The following is a 12,416-nucleotide window of genomic DNA, read 5'->3' as shown; positions in this document are numbered from 1 at the left end:
ACAACATCCCTGGCATGCTTGGTCATTGGCTCGGCTGGCTCCCTGGGCCAGATCCAGAAGAGCAGCAGCTTATCTGTATTATAAGTCATCTCTGTATTATAAGTTTGGAAGTGATCGAGATAGTCCGGAAATAGATGAGACGTAGAGAAATCCACAGCAGAAACTTTACAGACATTAATTGCAGTGGTGAGCAGAGAAGCAAGGAACCAATGTCGGCGGCTGCATTGTGTCTGTGAGTTAGAGAAAGACTCAGATAAGAGAGAGTCAGAAGCCAGAAGGAGAAGCCAGTTGTACCAGGTGTTATAGAGAAGTCCAGTAGGAAGAAGACTGAAATGGCCACTGGGGACCTGAGATCCTTGTCCGTGGATTTCAGGGGACACATTGGAGCCAGTTGACTAGGGCTCATAAGTGTATGACTTTTCAAGATGGGGCATAATCTTTCCAAAGAAACAGTACTTAGTCGTGATACTTCCTATCTCCCCAACACATTTAAAATCAAGTGATGCTCTGCTGGCTGAATTTCTCAGGATTCAGCCCTCCTCGGGTAGACGTCCACAGAGAACGGAGGAGGAGAGAAGAGAGATTCAAGTCTGGATGAAAAGAAAACGAAAAGAAAGAATGGCAGAGTACCTGAATCAGCTGGCAGAGAAGAGAGGACAGGAGCACGAACCTTTCTGCCCCAGGAGCAGACCAGTAAGTCTGCGGCACCAAGGGTAGTGGAATTGTCACAGAATATTGTGTAATTTTTTTCCTGGCAAATATTCAGGAAAAGGATGAACATAATTTGGAGGCATTCTTTCTTTGATAGAAAAGGCAGCATTTTACTTAAGTCAGGAAAAGTTAAGAAATCACCTTAAAGTATAGCATGGTTCTACAAACAATGTTACATTGAACTATCTTAAGTATTTTTTCTTCCCCAAGCTAATCATGGCTCTAGCATTTTAACCAAATGGCAGGTTGAGGGATTGAGTGACCAACTGGAGTCATTCTCTTAATTTTCAGTGAAAGTCAGTGGCAGTTGAAAAAGTGTGTTGGAGTTCCAGTTGTGGTTCAGTGGTTAACGAATCCCACTAGGAACCATGAGGTTGTGGGTTCGATCCCTGGCCTTGCTCAGTGGGTTAAGGATCCAGCATTGCCGTGAGCTGTGCTGTAGGTCGCAGACGTGGCTTGGATCCCGAGTTGCTGTGGCTGTGATGTAGGCCGGTGGCTACAGCTCTGATTCGACCCCTAGTCTGGGAATCTCCATATGCTGTAGGAGCGGCCCTAGAAAAGGCAAAAAGACAAAAAAAAAAAAGAAAGAAAAAGTGTGCTGAAGTGTGGTCCAATCTGGTACCAGCAAAACAGTGGGACCTGTGTGTGTGTGTGTGTGTGTGTGTGTGTGTGTGTGTGTGTGTGTGTGTTTCAACTGCCCTTTAAACTGTCAACATTTGTTTATCAAGCCCTGACTGTGGACATGACCATGGCTAGGCTAGAAGTGTTTTTCTTCAGAAAACAAAACAGCAATGACTTTGATGATTACATTACTGTGAAAATCACATTTAGATTACATGTGGATTGTAGTTTTATCTTTTACTTTGTGTCTGAAACATAATAGTACTTCATTTTTTTCAGCATTGTTAGGGGAATACATTCTATAAGTGAAATTTCCAGATAAAGTTGTCACATTTAAGCACCAGATGGTGCAAAAGTAGGTGAACTGTTAGTTAAAGCGTGTAATTTACTTCCCTGTGTGTGGAGAAAGCATGCAGATGTTAGCTAACATTTTGTTGCTAGCTCTGGGGACCTGGTGATGACCTTCAGGGCTACTTTAAGACCAGAATCTTACCGGAGTTCCCTGGTGGTGCAGTGGGTAGAGGATCTGGTGTTGTCACTGCTGTGGCTCAGGCTGCTGCTGTGGCATGAGTTCAATCCCTGGCCTGGAATCTTCTGCATGTCATGGGCGCAGCCAAAAAATAATAACGAAGACCAGCATCTTAGTGTGCATGTGTATATGTGTGTGTTCTTTCACTTCATGGAAGCTGAGTTTCCGTGTTACCCTCCCTGTCAGCCAAGCTGATAGCTCAGATGGTTAGAATCATGTCCAAATTTAGAATGAATTAACTGAGGGCATCTGTTTGGTTCATAGACTCTTGTGACAGCTTCTTCAATATCACAGACAATTGTTTATTTTTAGCTTCTGTTTGGGTAAAGGTATGGAACTAGGGAGGGGTTAATATAATTAAAATTTTTGTATTTCTATCAGAAATCAATAAAATCTTTATCTTATTATCGATGACTATATAACATCTTGAGAAAGTGAATCCACTTCTGCATGTACGTTTTTATGTACACAATTGTGTGTGAAAGGACTTAGCTTACCCTCGTTAGGAATTCAGTTGTAACACTTAATGTTCTGGAATAAGACATATATAGTTGATATTGGTCAGTTTACCACGTGGTGCATAAGTCTGGAAGAGTTTTCAGGTCACGATGAACCCATTGCAGTGGATTTCTGGTAAACGTTTTTAACATTAAACCGTAAGTGGTAAACATTAAAATGATGGTTTTAACCATCTGAGTCATTTCTTCTTTATCAACCAAGCTCTTGGTGAGATAAATCACAAGACAGTACAAAGCATAGGCATCTCCGTCCTAAACATTTTCCTATTTTCCATTTTCCTATTTTCCATTTAAATTCCATTTAAATGTGGCTGATAAGGATCTCTCCTTTTGATAAAACATTAATTTTGCCACTAAAACAGATTTTGCTTTCCATTTATTAAACTGGACTTAACATTTTTATAAGTTTTGTGCTGGGCTAGGAAGCTTCATTATATATGACCGTGTTTTGTACTTTCCTTAACAAAATTATTTTAAACTGTCAAAAATTGTTATTAGTGGACAATAAAATTTTCCTCTTAAAATTGACTAGCAGAGGAATTCCCGTTGTGTAGCGGAAATGAATCCGACTAGGAACCATGAGGTTGCGGGTTCAATCCCTGGCCTCGCTCAGTGGGTTAAGGATCTGGCATTGCTGTGAACTGTGGTGTAGATCCAAGATGTGGCTGGGATCCTGCGTTGCTGCGGCTCTGGCGTAGGCTGGTGGCTACAGCTCCGATTAGACCCCTAGCCTGGGAACCTCCATATGCCAAGGGAGTGGGGCCCTAGAAAAGACAAAAAAAAAAACAGAAAAAAAAATTGATTAATAGAATGTTCCTGTTTTCCCTGGATCATAATGGTTTAATTATTCGAGTTGAATAGTAATGAGCTAACTGGTTATTTCTCTTGCAGTTTTATATGACTTCCAGGGAAATCAGGCGGAGACAAAAGATGAAACACGAAAAAGACAGGTAAGTCTGATTATACTTTGATCTTTCTCTCTCATTTGCTCACTCATAGCCATGGTTTATACCTTAGGGACCCTAATTTTCACAGTAGTCCCTTTTTTGTTGATAAACAGAAAATTATAGGCGATAAGTACAAGGAAAGTAATAGGACTCCACTAGCCTTTTAGGAACTTGCTTCCAATATTAATTATCCCATTCAATTTTTTATAAATTTTATTTCTGCTATTCCCTCCCTCTCCCAAGCCAGATATGTATGTGCATTTTGAACATACCCCGAAAGCCATAACACAGGTGCCATTAATAATACCTTCTACGGGGAGTTCCCTTTTGGTGCAGTGGAAATGAATCCAACTAGGAGCCATGAGGTTGCGGGTTCGATCCCTGGCCTTACTCAGTGTTTTAAGGATCCAGTGTTGCCATGAGCTGTGGTGTACTTCACAGATGTGGCTTGGATCTGGCGTTGCTGTGGCTGTGGTGTAGGCCAGCAGTTTTAGCTCCAATGCGACTGCCTAGCAAGGGAGGCTCCATATGCTGTGGGTATGGCCTTAAAAAATAAATAATAGTAATAGTAATAATAATACTTTCTTCTGGTTTTCAGAAATCTGAAATTTGAATTCGCATCGAAATGCGTTGAAGAAAATAAATGCTAGGTGGTCTTCAAACACAATGTTTCCTCTAGAAATAAGAACTGCAAGTGACTCTTTTATTAAATGCTTTTTAATTCTTTCTCTAAAGATTGCTGCTCTCTGACCACTATAGTCGTCGAATCTCACAAGCATACAGTCTGATGAACGAACTGTTAGCTGAATCAGTACAACTTCCAGCAACTGTACAGAAACCATTGCCTAACAAACCCAGAACTACTCAGATTCCCAGAAGGCAACGCTCCCTCTCTCCAAGAAGGTAAGGCAAGGTTTGGCATGTCATTGGCAAGATAACGGCAAGAATGACGAGTGTGAAGTGCTCTAATCTCCTCTGAATTATGGTAACAGAGTGAATGAGGAGAATGGGATCATAATTATGAGGCCTTTATTAGTTTATAGAGTTACTAGGGAGAAAGACAAAAATGGCATTAAATTCCTAATTAAGATATAACAAAGCATGTCTGTATACCCAATACAGTTTTTACGTCCATTCAACCCTGTTTCCTTCTTTTCTGTAGTTTCGGTTAATAATTCCTTCTGTAATTGGCCTCCTAACTGCTCTCCCTGTTTCTCTTCTTGGCTCCACTCTTGCAGAAACACAATCCCCACCAGATACCACTTCTTCCTCTGCTCCCTCTTCCCACGTCTCCCAGTTCCTGCTGATTCAGTTGTGGATACTGTTAATATGTTTCTACTTAATGACCTGCAGTGGGTTTGGATATGAGTTCATTAGGCAAGAATTAATCCAACATAGAATGCTAAAGAAAAGTACCCAAGTGTAAACTTTCTTATATATGACAAACAAACACAGAATTACATTTGTTCTTTTGTGTGTGTGTGTGTGTGTGTATGTCTTTTAGGGCTGCACCCACGGTATACGGAGGTTCCCAGGCCAGGGCTTGAATCAGAGCTACAGCTGTCCTATAGCCACAGCCACAGCAGTGCAGGATCCGAGCTTCATCTGCAACTTACACCATAGCTCGTGTCATTTCCAGATCCTTAACCCACTGGGCAAGGCCAGGGGTCGAACTTGTGTCCTCATGGATACTAGTTGGGTTTGTTACCTCTGAGCCATGATGGAAACTCCTGTATTTGTTGATAATCCATAAGGTGGACACGAGTTGGCAGGATAGTGTTAAAAATTTCCCCCTTTGATGAAATTAATGATTAAGATTATAAACATAATCACATAACTTATGAGCCTAAAGGAAATGTTACCCAACATAAACCCAGACATAATGGCTTGTGTGTGCAACTTGGGGTATGATCAAAATAGCAGAGACTCCTTGAATATATTCTAGAATAATGCAGGGTATTTAATACATAAATTACTACCAGATGCATTTGAAATGGAGAGATAATCGGACACAACTTCTTTGGAAGAAAAATGAAGTTTGAGGTATGAGGAGAATTATTACACATAAAATGCATCGCTGAGGTACAGAATGAGTTGAGTTCAAATGAATGTCTTAATCTGAGTTGGAATTTGGATTTTTGAAATATTGTAGTTAATCACTGATAGGAGATTCTAGGCATATAATAACTATGTAATTTTTACTTTAGAGAGAATCAACATGGTCATAATTTTCCAATACATAGACCTGGAAAAACCAGATATATATCCAGCAAACCGAGTTATACCCCAAAGGGGAGACCTTTTGGACACCCTCAGGGCTCACCCTGGCCACATGGTAAGACTTAAAGCTTTTCTGATCTCATGTAATTTGGACCTATTCCTTCTTGTCTCCAAAGTTGTGTTTTCATTAATGAAAGTTGCAAATATTAATGAAAAGCAGTTCCCATTTCAACAGAATGCAAAGGATTGATAAAGACTTAGCTATACCTGCATTTTGTTCTATTGCTTTGAAATAAGACTCTAGGAATGTTTTTTAACTGGTGGCCTTTTTGTAATAGAATTCGAACACTCAATTCTCTGTGATATGACTTATTTGGGAATCTGTCTCTTGTGTGTGTCTAAAATGTAGGCATTTTTACAAAGCAAATTCTGATAGGTTTCAGGGTGAATTATATCACAGAAGGGGAATACTGAGGGACTCAGATTGAAATAATAGCATACTTTACCTTTTGCATATCCTTTTCCACATTCGAAGATATAATATCTTTTATTTATTGCTAGCCTTCCTTTAGTTAATTTTGCCATATTTGGGTTTTGGTTACTAAAGTAAAACATACTTATTTGTAAAATGACTATACCTTAAAAATGTATGATCATAGCTAACATCAAGAATAGATGTATACAGCTAAAAATGTATAATGATAGATAACGTGGCAGATTCTGTTTACACTCTTGAATTACAACTCCGAGGAATACACTATTAGGTTCCTATTTTAAAGATGAGAAGGCCAAAGCAGAGAAAGTGAAAACAATTGCTTAAGATCAGACATCGAGGAAGTGGTAGAGTCCAGATTTAAACCCAGTCTAGGTCTAGTGCCTCCACACCTAGAACCTGAACTTTATCTAGTAAGCTGCCTCAATTTAGAAAAGTGAAGTTTCCATAAATTACAACCCTTTTAATAAAACTTTGTAGTTTGAGTAACACTTGCTTTTGATGGACAAACTATAATAAGAGAACACTGCTCTTTTTTAAAACTAGAATTTCAAAAGAATAATCATTTTTTTAAAAATTTAGTTTTACGTTATGCTCAATACATTTAGCAAATTAAATAAAAGAAATATCCAAAAGTGGAAAGGAGTTTAAACTTAACTCACGGTCTCTTAACATCAGCTGGAAAAGTCTTAAATTATATTACATGCAGGTATGTCTTCCTCTTGGGCCTGATAATGTCAGGCCTTTATTTTGTCACCTTGCATGTGACTGGGCTAGGAAGCCCTGGCCCGCCTTTGGTCCCTGCACCTGCCATTGTTGGGCTCAGCCTGGGGCTCAGAAGCCCCCAGTGACCGCCATCTCACTTGGATAAATCCCAAGGGAGGGGTCCCAAGTGAGGTGCCCCCCTTCAGGGTGTCCTCCCCTTCGGCCTCCTTAGCCTCCTTTCCCCAGATAATCTGAATGATCCATGACATTTGCAGGCTTGTTTTCCAGTCACATGCTGAGTGCTCCCAGTCCTGCATTGAAATTCTCCCTTATACCTTAAATGCCTCACTTCTGTGTCTGGAAAGACATCCCTAATTTTAATTCTTTAGCTCTTCCATCCTGATATAATGAATTTTAACATCCATATTTGCATTTTTAAAATGGCTAGTACTTGCGTGGTGCTTAGGAATATTAGTTAAGTAGTGGCTTCAGTAACTAAAATAGCTGCTTTTTTTTTTTTTGTCTTCTGAAGCATCAGTCACATGCTTCTGGCCCTCTTGAGGCAGTGCTACAACAGGCCTTATGGTTTTTGTAAACTCGGTAGGTCCCAGGATAGACTAAATGTTTTGAGGGTAGTGATGCTCCCTTCGTCTTGTGTTACCCCTTCACACTGAACAAATGAAATAATTGAATAATTGAGTCCATGAGAAAAAAAGGCTATTTAGCTTTTTTGCCTTAAAATAGTTGTTTATAAGGTACTTATTAGTCAAGAATATTAAAGGGCAGGTATTGCAGTGTTTATCCTGTGTCACAGACCACCACATGCCCAGCTGTTACCCATGCTGACCTGTCACTCAGCTTCCCTGGATGTCTAAGGCCAAAGTGGGAGGGGCAGCCTGAGGGACTTGTGAACACAAGGGCCTCCCTAACTGCCTCTGCACGTCCTGAGCCCAGCCACACACACTCCCCCTGCCCCCCCCCCCCGCCCCCTCAGCAACATTCAAAGGCAGTGGCAAAAACCTGGGCTCTTCCCAGTCAGTTGTACAGAGAGCCTGAGTCCACTGGGGCAAATTCAGTCATTGCAGAGATGGAAAAACAGGATCCATCAGGACTTAAAAATTCACTGAGATTCTTCTATAAAGGGACAGTTTTCCTAAAAATGCTTGTGGTTTGATGATATGTTCCTATCTGTCTCTTATAAAAAGCAGGATGTTGTTTTTGGCTAATTTCTTCAGCCCTGCATGCAAACCTTTATACTTAGGGGTCTGGTTTTTGCTTTTTTTTTTTTTGGCTTGTTTTGTGCTTACTTCTATCAAAACAATGTAAAGACTCTATGACAAGTATGTGAGAAGCATCATTGGCATAAATAATCGGTCCAGCCTTTGGAATTGTCCAGACCTAGGTTCATATCCCACCACTGCTAGTTACTTTGTGCCCTCAGGTGTGTTTTTTAAAACCTATCTCATGAAGTTGTTGACAATTATGAATAAAATATTTTGCATAACATTAACAGTAAATGTTTGCTACTAATCCTGGAATTTAAGAAGTCTTAATCGATCATTCTCTTGGCATTTCACGTAGGTGTTTACTTCTAATAGGTTTATGTGCCTGGCTTTTCTGGTTGCCACAGATGTTGTCAAGGCATCTTTGCCATATAAGAAAGATCCATGGTTGTGCTGTAAGATACCAAGTCTCAAAGTAGGCTTTCCCTTCCTTCTTTCTACTTCTGTTTTGCTTTTTTGGTTCAAATCAACCACCATTTATCGGGCTCCTACTAATCAGAAGATTTCTGTCCTCAAAGTACTTACGACTTTTATAAAAGGTGAAAAATCATGCATGCATACGGAAGCTTAGAGAAGTTTGTCTGTCTTTATAGGAACTGCTACTTTTACTATACAGAAAAAAGCTGATGGAGCCAGCGTGGCGGTAAGAAAGGCTATGCCGTCTCCAGTTACCATCCAAAAAGGTAAGGGATAAATAAAGAAAAGAACGTGCCTGGGCTTAATACTAAAATTTTAAAAATCACAAATCACGTCTAGACATGTCAGACACAGGAGTTCCTGCTGTGGTGCAGTGGCTTAATGATCTGGCTTGTTTCTGTGGAGGTGCTAGTTCAGTCCCTGGCCTGAGACCTTCCAGATTCCATATGCTGTAGGGGCGGTCGAAAGAGAAGGAAAAAAATGTCAGATACAGATTTCAGTATGAATGGCGGCTGGGTGGTGGTAAGGGGCTCATGTGAGCGCAGTGCCGGGCATGAGAACAAGTGCTCCTGAAGGTGCTGTGGTCGCTCAGGCGTGGAGCACGCGGGTCCCTACGTTTGGATACTTGCCCACATTAGCTTTGCTCTGACCAGCTAGAAGGAGGGAAATTACACCTCACATCTTAGTTCCCAGTGTCTCCCCCAGCCCAGCCCTCAACCCATGTTAGTCCTCACACTTTAAATTTAGCTGCGCGTCGATCGTCCTGTTAGCTCTCGCTAACAACCCTGGTATATCCCCAGGGCAGCTCTTACCCCCATCTCACAGCTGAGGAAACTGAGGCGCACAGAAGGTAAGTGGTCTGCTCACTCCCCTCAGAACAGCAGAAATAACAGTTATGAAGAACTTAATTCCATGCCAAAGATTATATTAACACCTTATGCGCGTGATCTCATTTAATCCTCTCCTTAATCCAGTGAACGTATCTGCAGCATTATTGAAATTTATGGAACAGAACTAAATTTGCTGGGAATGATGATGAAAGCACTCATTTGCACGTCCCATAGAAAGGGTGAGAAATGTGAGTTAGTCCATTCCTGTTACTGGGCCTCTCTCCCCTGCTGTCTCCTTACTTTGCAGGTTCATCTTTCAGTTTCCGCCACACCTCTCTTCAGCTGCGTCCAACCCACTCTTTCACTCATCTATCAAGTTTTAATGCCAGTGGCTATAATTTCTAGAAATTCTAGTTGATCCTCTTCATACTTTTCCCCATTGTATGCATTGAAACCCAAGCCTGTAGTTATGGGGATTAATTTGAGTCCTAAAAGCATCATTTCCTGTGCTTTTAATTTTCTAATCCCAGGCTAGTTTTTTTTTTTTTTTTAATTCAAAGTTTCTCATTTTAATCTTTTGTAAAATGGTTTCTATTTTAGAGGACCCCATAGGTTTTTATTGTTTTCTAAGCAAATATCAAGTAGTATTTATTTTGGTAAAATGCCCCAACATATAGTGTTGCCCCTAAAAATGGCTGATATTACATGTACCTTTGTATGGTATCATGAAAGCTCCAGGGACCCAGGGTTTTATGTCCTTGCAGTGAGTTATGATCTAGCTTGATCAAGGCCTTGCCCATAGACAGGCAAATAGGAAGTATTTCTTTGATTGTCCAGTGGTAGCCCTGCCTCGGAGAGCTTGACTCCAAGTTTCCTGCTTGGGTGTTTTAATAATTGAACTGTGGCTCAATAATTGACAAGAGGAGGAGCAGGGTATTTCTTTTGTGAGAGACGGAGCTAGTGATTCAGTTTTGCCATTCAGTGTCAGATTCCTCAGGTGAGACTCGGTAGAGTTGTTTGGCAACATGCTGTAAAGAACCGAGAGGCACAGAGTTCCCAAGGCTCAGCGGAATTGAATCCACCTGGGAACCATGAGGTTGCAGGTTCAACCCCTGACCTTGCTCAGTGGGTTAAGGATCTCGCGTTGCCATGAGCTGTGGTGTAGCTCGCTACTCGGATCCAGAGTGGCTGTGGCCGGCAGCTACAGCTCCGATTCAACCCCAAGCCTGGAAACGTTCGTATGCTGCAACTGCAGCCTTAAAAAGCAAAAAAAACAAAAAAACAAAAAAACAAAAACAAAAACAAAAAAAAACCCAAAGAACCGAGAGGCAGTGTTCACTCTCCTCCAGAGGGAGATTTTCAGGGGAAGCTGATGCCCTTGCCCACTAGTCTCCACTGTGGCATTTCTTCTTGATGCATCACTTACCTTTTACCTTAGAAAGCTTTCCCTGGCCACACTGGAGCAGGAACACCCTACCTTGAGAAGCTTTGTATATCCTCCGTTTCACAGATTTTTTTTCATGTTTTATTTTTATCTCAAAATCATATCCCAGATAAAGCTAGAGAAATTCAGTTTGATCTGAAGAGAAGGAAATTACAGATCCATACCTGGTAAAGCAAGGTGAGAGAAAGCCAGTGATGGCCTCTCAAGGTTCGTAGCTACCCCATAGGTAAAGGCTTACCTAAAACTATAGGCTTCTTAACCTTAATATCGGCAGCCTTGGTGATGATTGTTATTCTTACTAGATGGCAGTAGTTATGTTCATTAGACAAAACAAGAGTATCAGAGTCTAGGTAACACGTTAATTGCAGCAGAGATGGGGGTGGGATTGGTTGGTGGTTACAATCTCCACTCATCTCTTACCATCCCAGAGCCCTTCTGCCATTTCTTCCATCTGATTTGGACAGACAGTCTACCCTTGTAGTTATATACTGCCTAACTACCTGCCTGCTGGTTTCTCTTTTTTTAATCCTCTCAAACTTTTTTGTTTTACCTGTGGCTCTTATGTTATTTAGCCACAGTGTGTGTTCACCTGTGCATTCTAATTGATTATTCATAGGTATATTTTCTTTCACTGAGTTTTTCAAAAAACTGAAATTTTTTTAACATGGAACTTCAGTCACATCCCAAAATAAATACTCAGGGATGGATTACATAGCAGAAAAAAAAGTCAAACTCTTTTCAACTAGGATGCAGCTCTTACACATGATTCTAAAGTGGTGACCACAGGTTCTACAAACGATGTTAACCTTATTTCTGCTTCAGACCCTTGGGGCTAGTCAAAAGAAGAACCTCTAAGCCCTCTTGTATGCTTCCCTCCCCACTGTTATCCAGGAAGCAAGCTATTGGAAAGCTGCTGCCCTGGGGATCCAGATAAATAGACTCATTTCTTACCTAGAGATATGAAGATTATCCACAAAGGCCCTCGGAAGACTATTCTCCCCATACCCCAGACAACAGAAAGATAACATATTAGCTCAGCTTCTAGGTATAGATCATCTCTCTCATCTTGGGCAAATTACATAACTTCTCTAAGCCTCACTTTCCTTATTTGCAAAATGGGTATTATTCCACTCCATTCCAAGTGGAATAATACCACTTTTCCCACAGGACTGCCATGAAGAATACTCATTCTGCAACAACCCATTGAGCTCCTGCTGCTTACCAGGCACTGTTGATCAGGAACAACACTGACAAAAATCAGATATGGGAGACCATGAAGATCTCTTTGAGAAGGTGTCATTGGAGTGAAGGCACTGAGTGATGGAAAGGGGGTACAGTTCCACCTCCACCTCCCCAAAGGTCACTGCCTATTCCCAGAGCCCTGCAAACAGGAGCAGCCTGCGCTCCCATCTCCCCATAAGTCCTGGTAGCTGCCAAGAGCCCAGCAACCAGGCACTGGCTAAAAGCCCTACTGATTGCCCCCATCTCTCTGGAATCATGTTCAGGCCTTACACTGGCACATGCCCTCTCAAGGGGAATAATAGCCTGCACACAGTGAGGAAGGAGACAGAAAGCACCCAAACCAGAAGCATCCTTCAAGAAAAACAAAACAAAAAAATCCTTACAAGCTATGCAGGGACATTCCTGAATATAAACAGCCTTCCAAGACTATAGGGCATAATTTTTTCCCCAAACTCA

General features: G+C 41.2%; 1 protein-coding gene across 24 annotated transcripts in view; it reads left to right on the top strand.

Annotated features, from left to right (window-relative positions):
* The window catches only part of CPLANE1 (ciliogenesis and planar polarity effector complex subunit 1), a 120,045-nt gene that overhangs the window by 96,375 nt on the left and 11,254 nt on the right, over positions 1 to 12,416 (top strand). For 14 of the 24 annotated variants that reach the window (XM_085002109.1, XM_085002107.1, XM_085002108.1 and 11 more), the window contains 5 exons: positions 528 to 693; positions 3,271 to 3,329; positions 4,062 to 4,229; positions 5,534 to 5,661; positions 8,621 to 8,710. In XM_085002109.1, the coding sequence (XP_084858235.1) occupies positions 528 to 693; positions 3,271 to 3,329; positions 4,062 to 4,229; positions 5,534 to 5,661; positions 8,621 to 8,710 (611 nt within the window). Of the gene's footprint in view, positions 1 to 500; positions 694 to 3,270; positions 3,330 to 4,061; positions 4,230 to 5,533; positions 5,662 to 8,620; positions 8,711 to 12,416 lie in introns of all 24 variants that reach the window. The other 10 variants (XM_085002096.1, XM_085002095.1, XM_085002102.1 and 7 more) reach the window with 1 other exon arrangement.

Source organism: Sus scrofa, chromosome 16 (assembly GCF_054392235.1).
Source record: "Sus scrofa isolate SSC_HxYL_T2T_F1_AM1 chromosome 16, Sscrofa_HxYL_maternal_Yorkshire_Landrace_v2.0, whole genome shotgun sequence".
NCBI lineage: Eukaryota > Metazoa > Chordata > Mammalia > Artiodactyla > Suidae > Sus > Sus scrofa.
The sequence above is the reverse complement of the archived record's forward strand: the minus strand, read 5'-3'. Positions and strand labels throughout refer to the sequence as shown.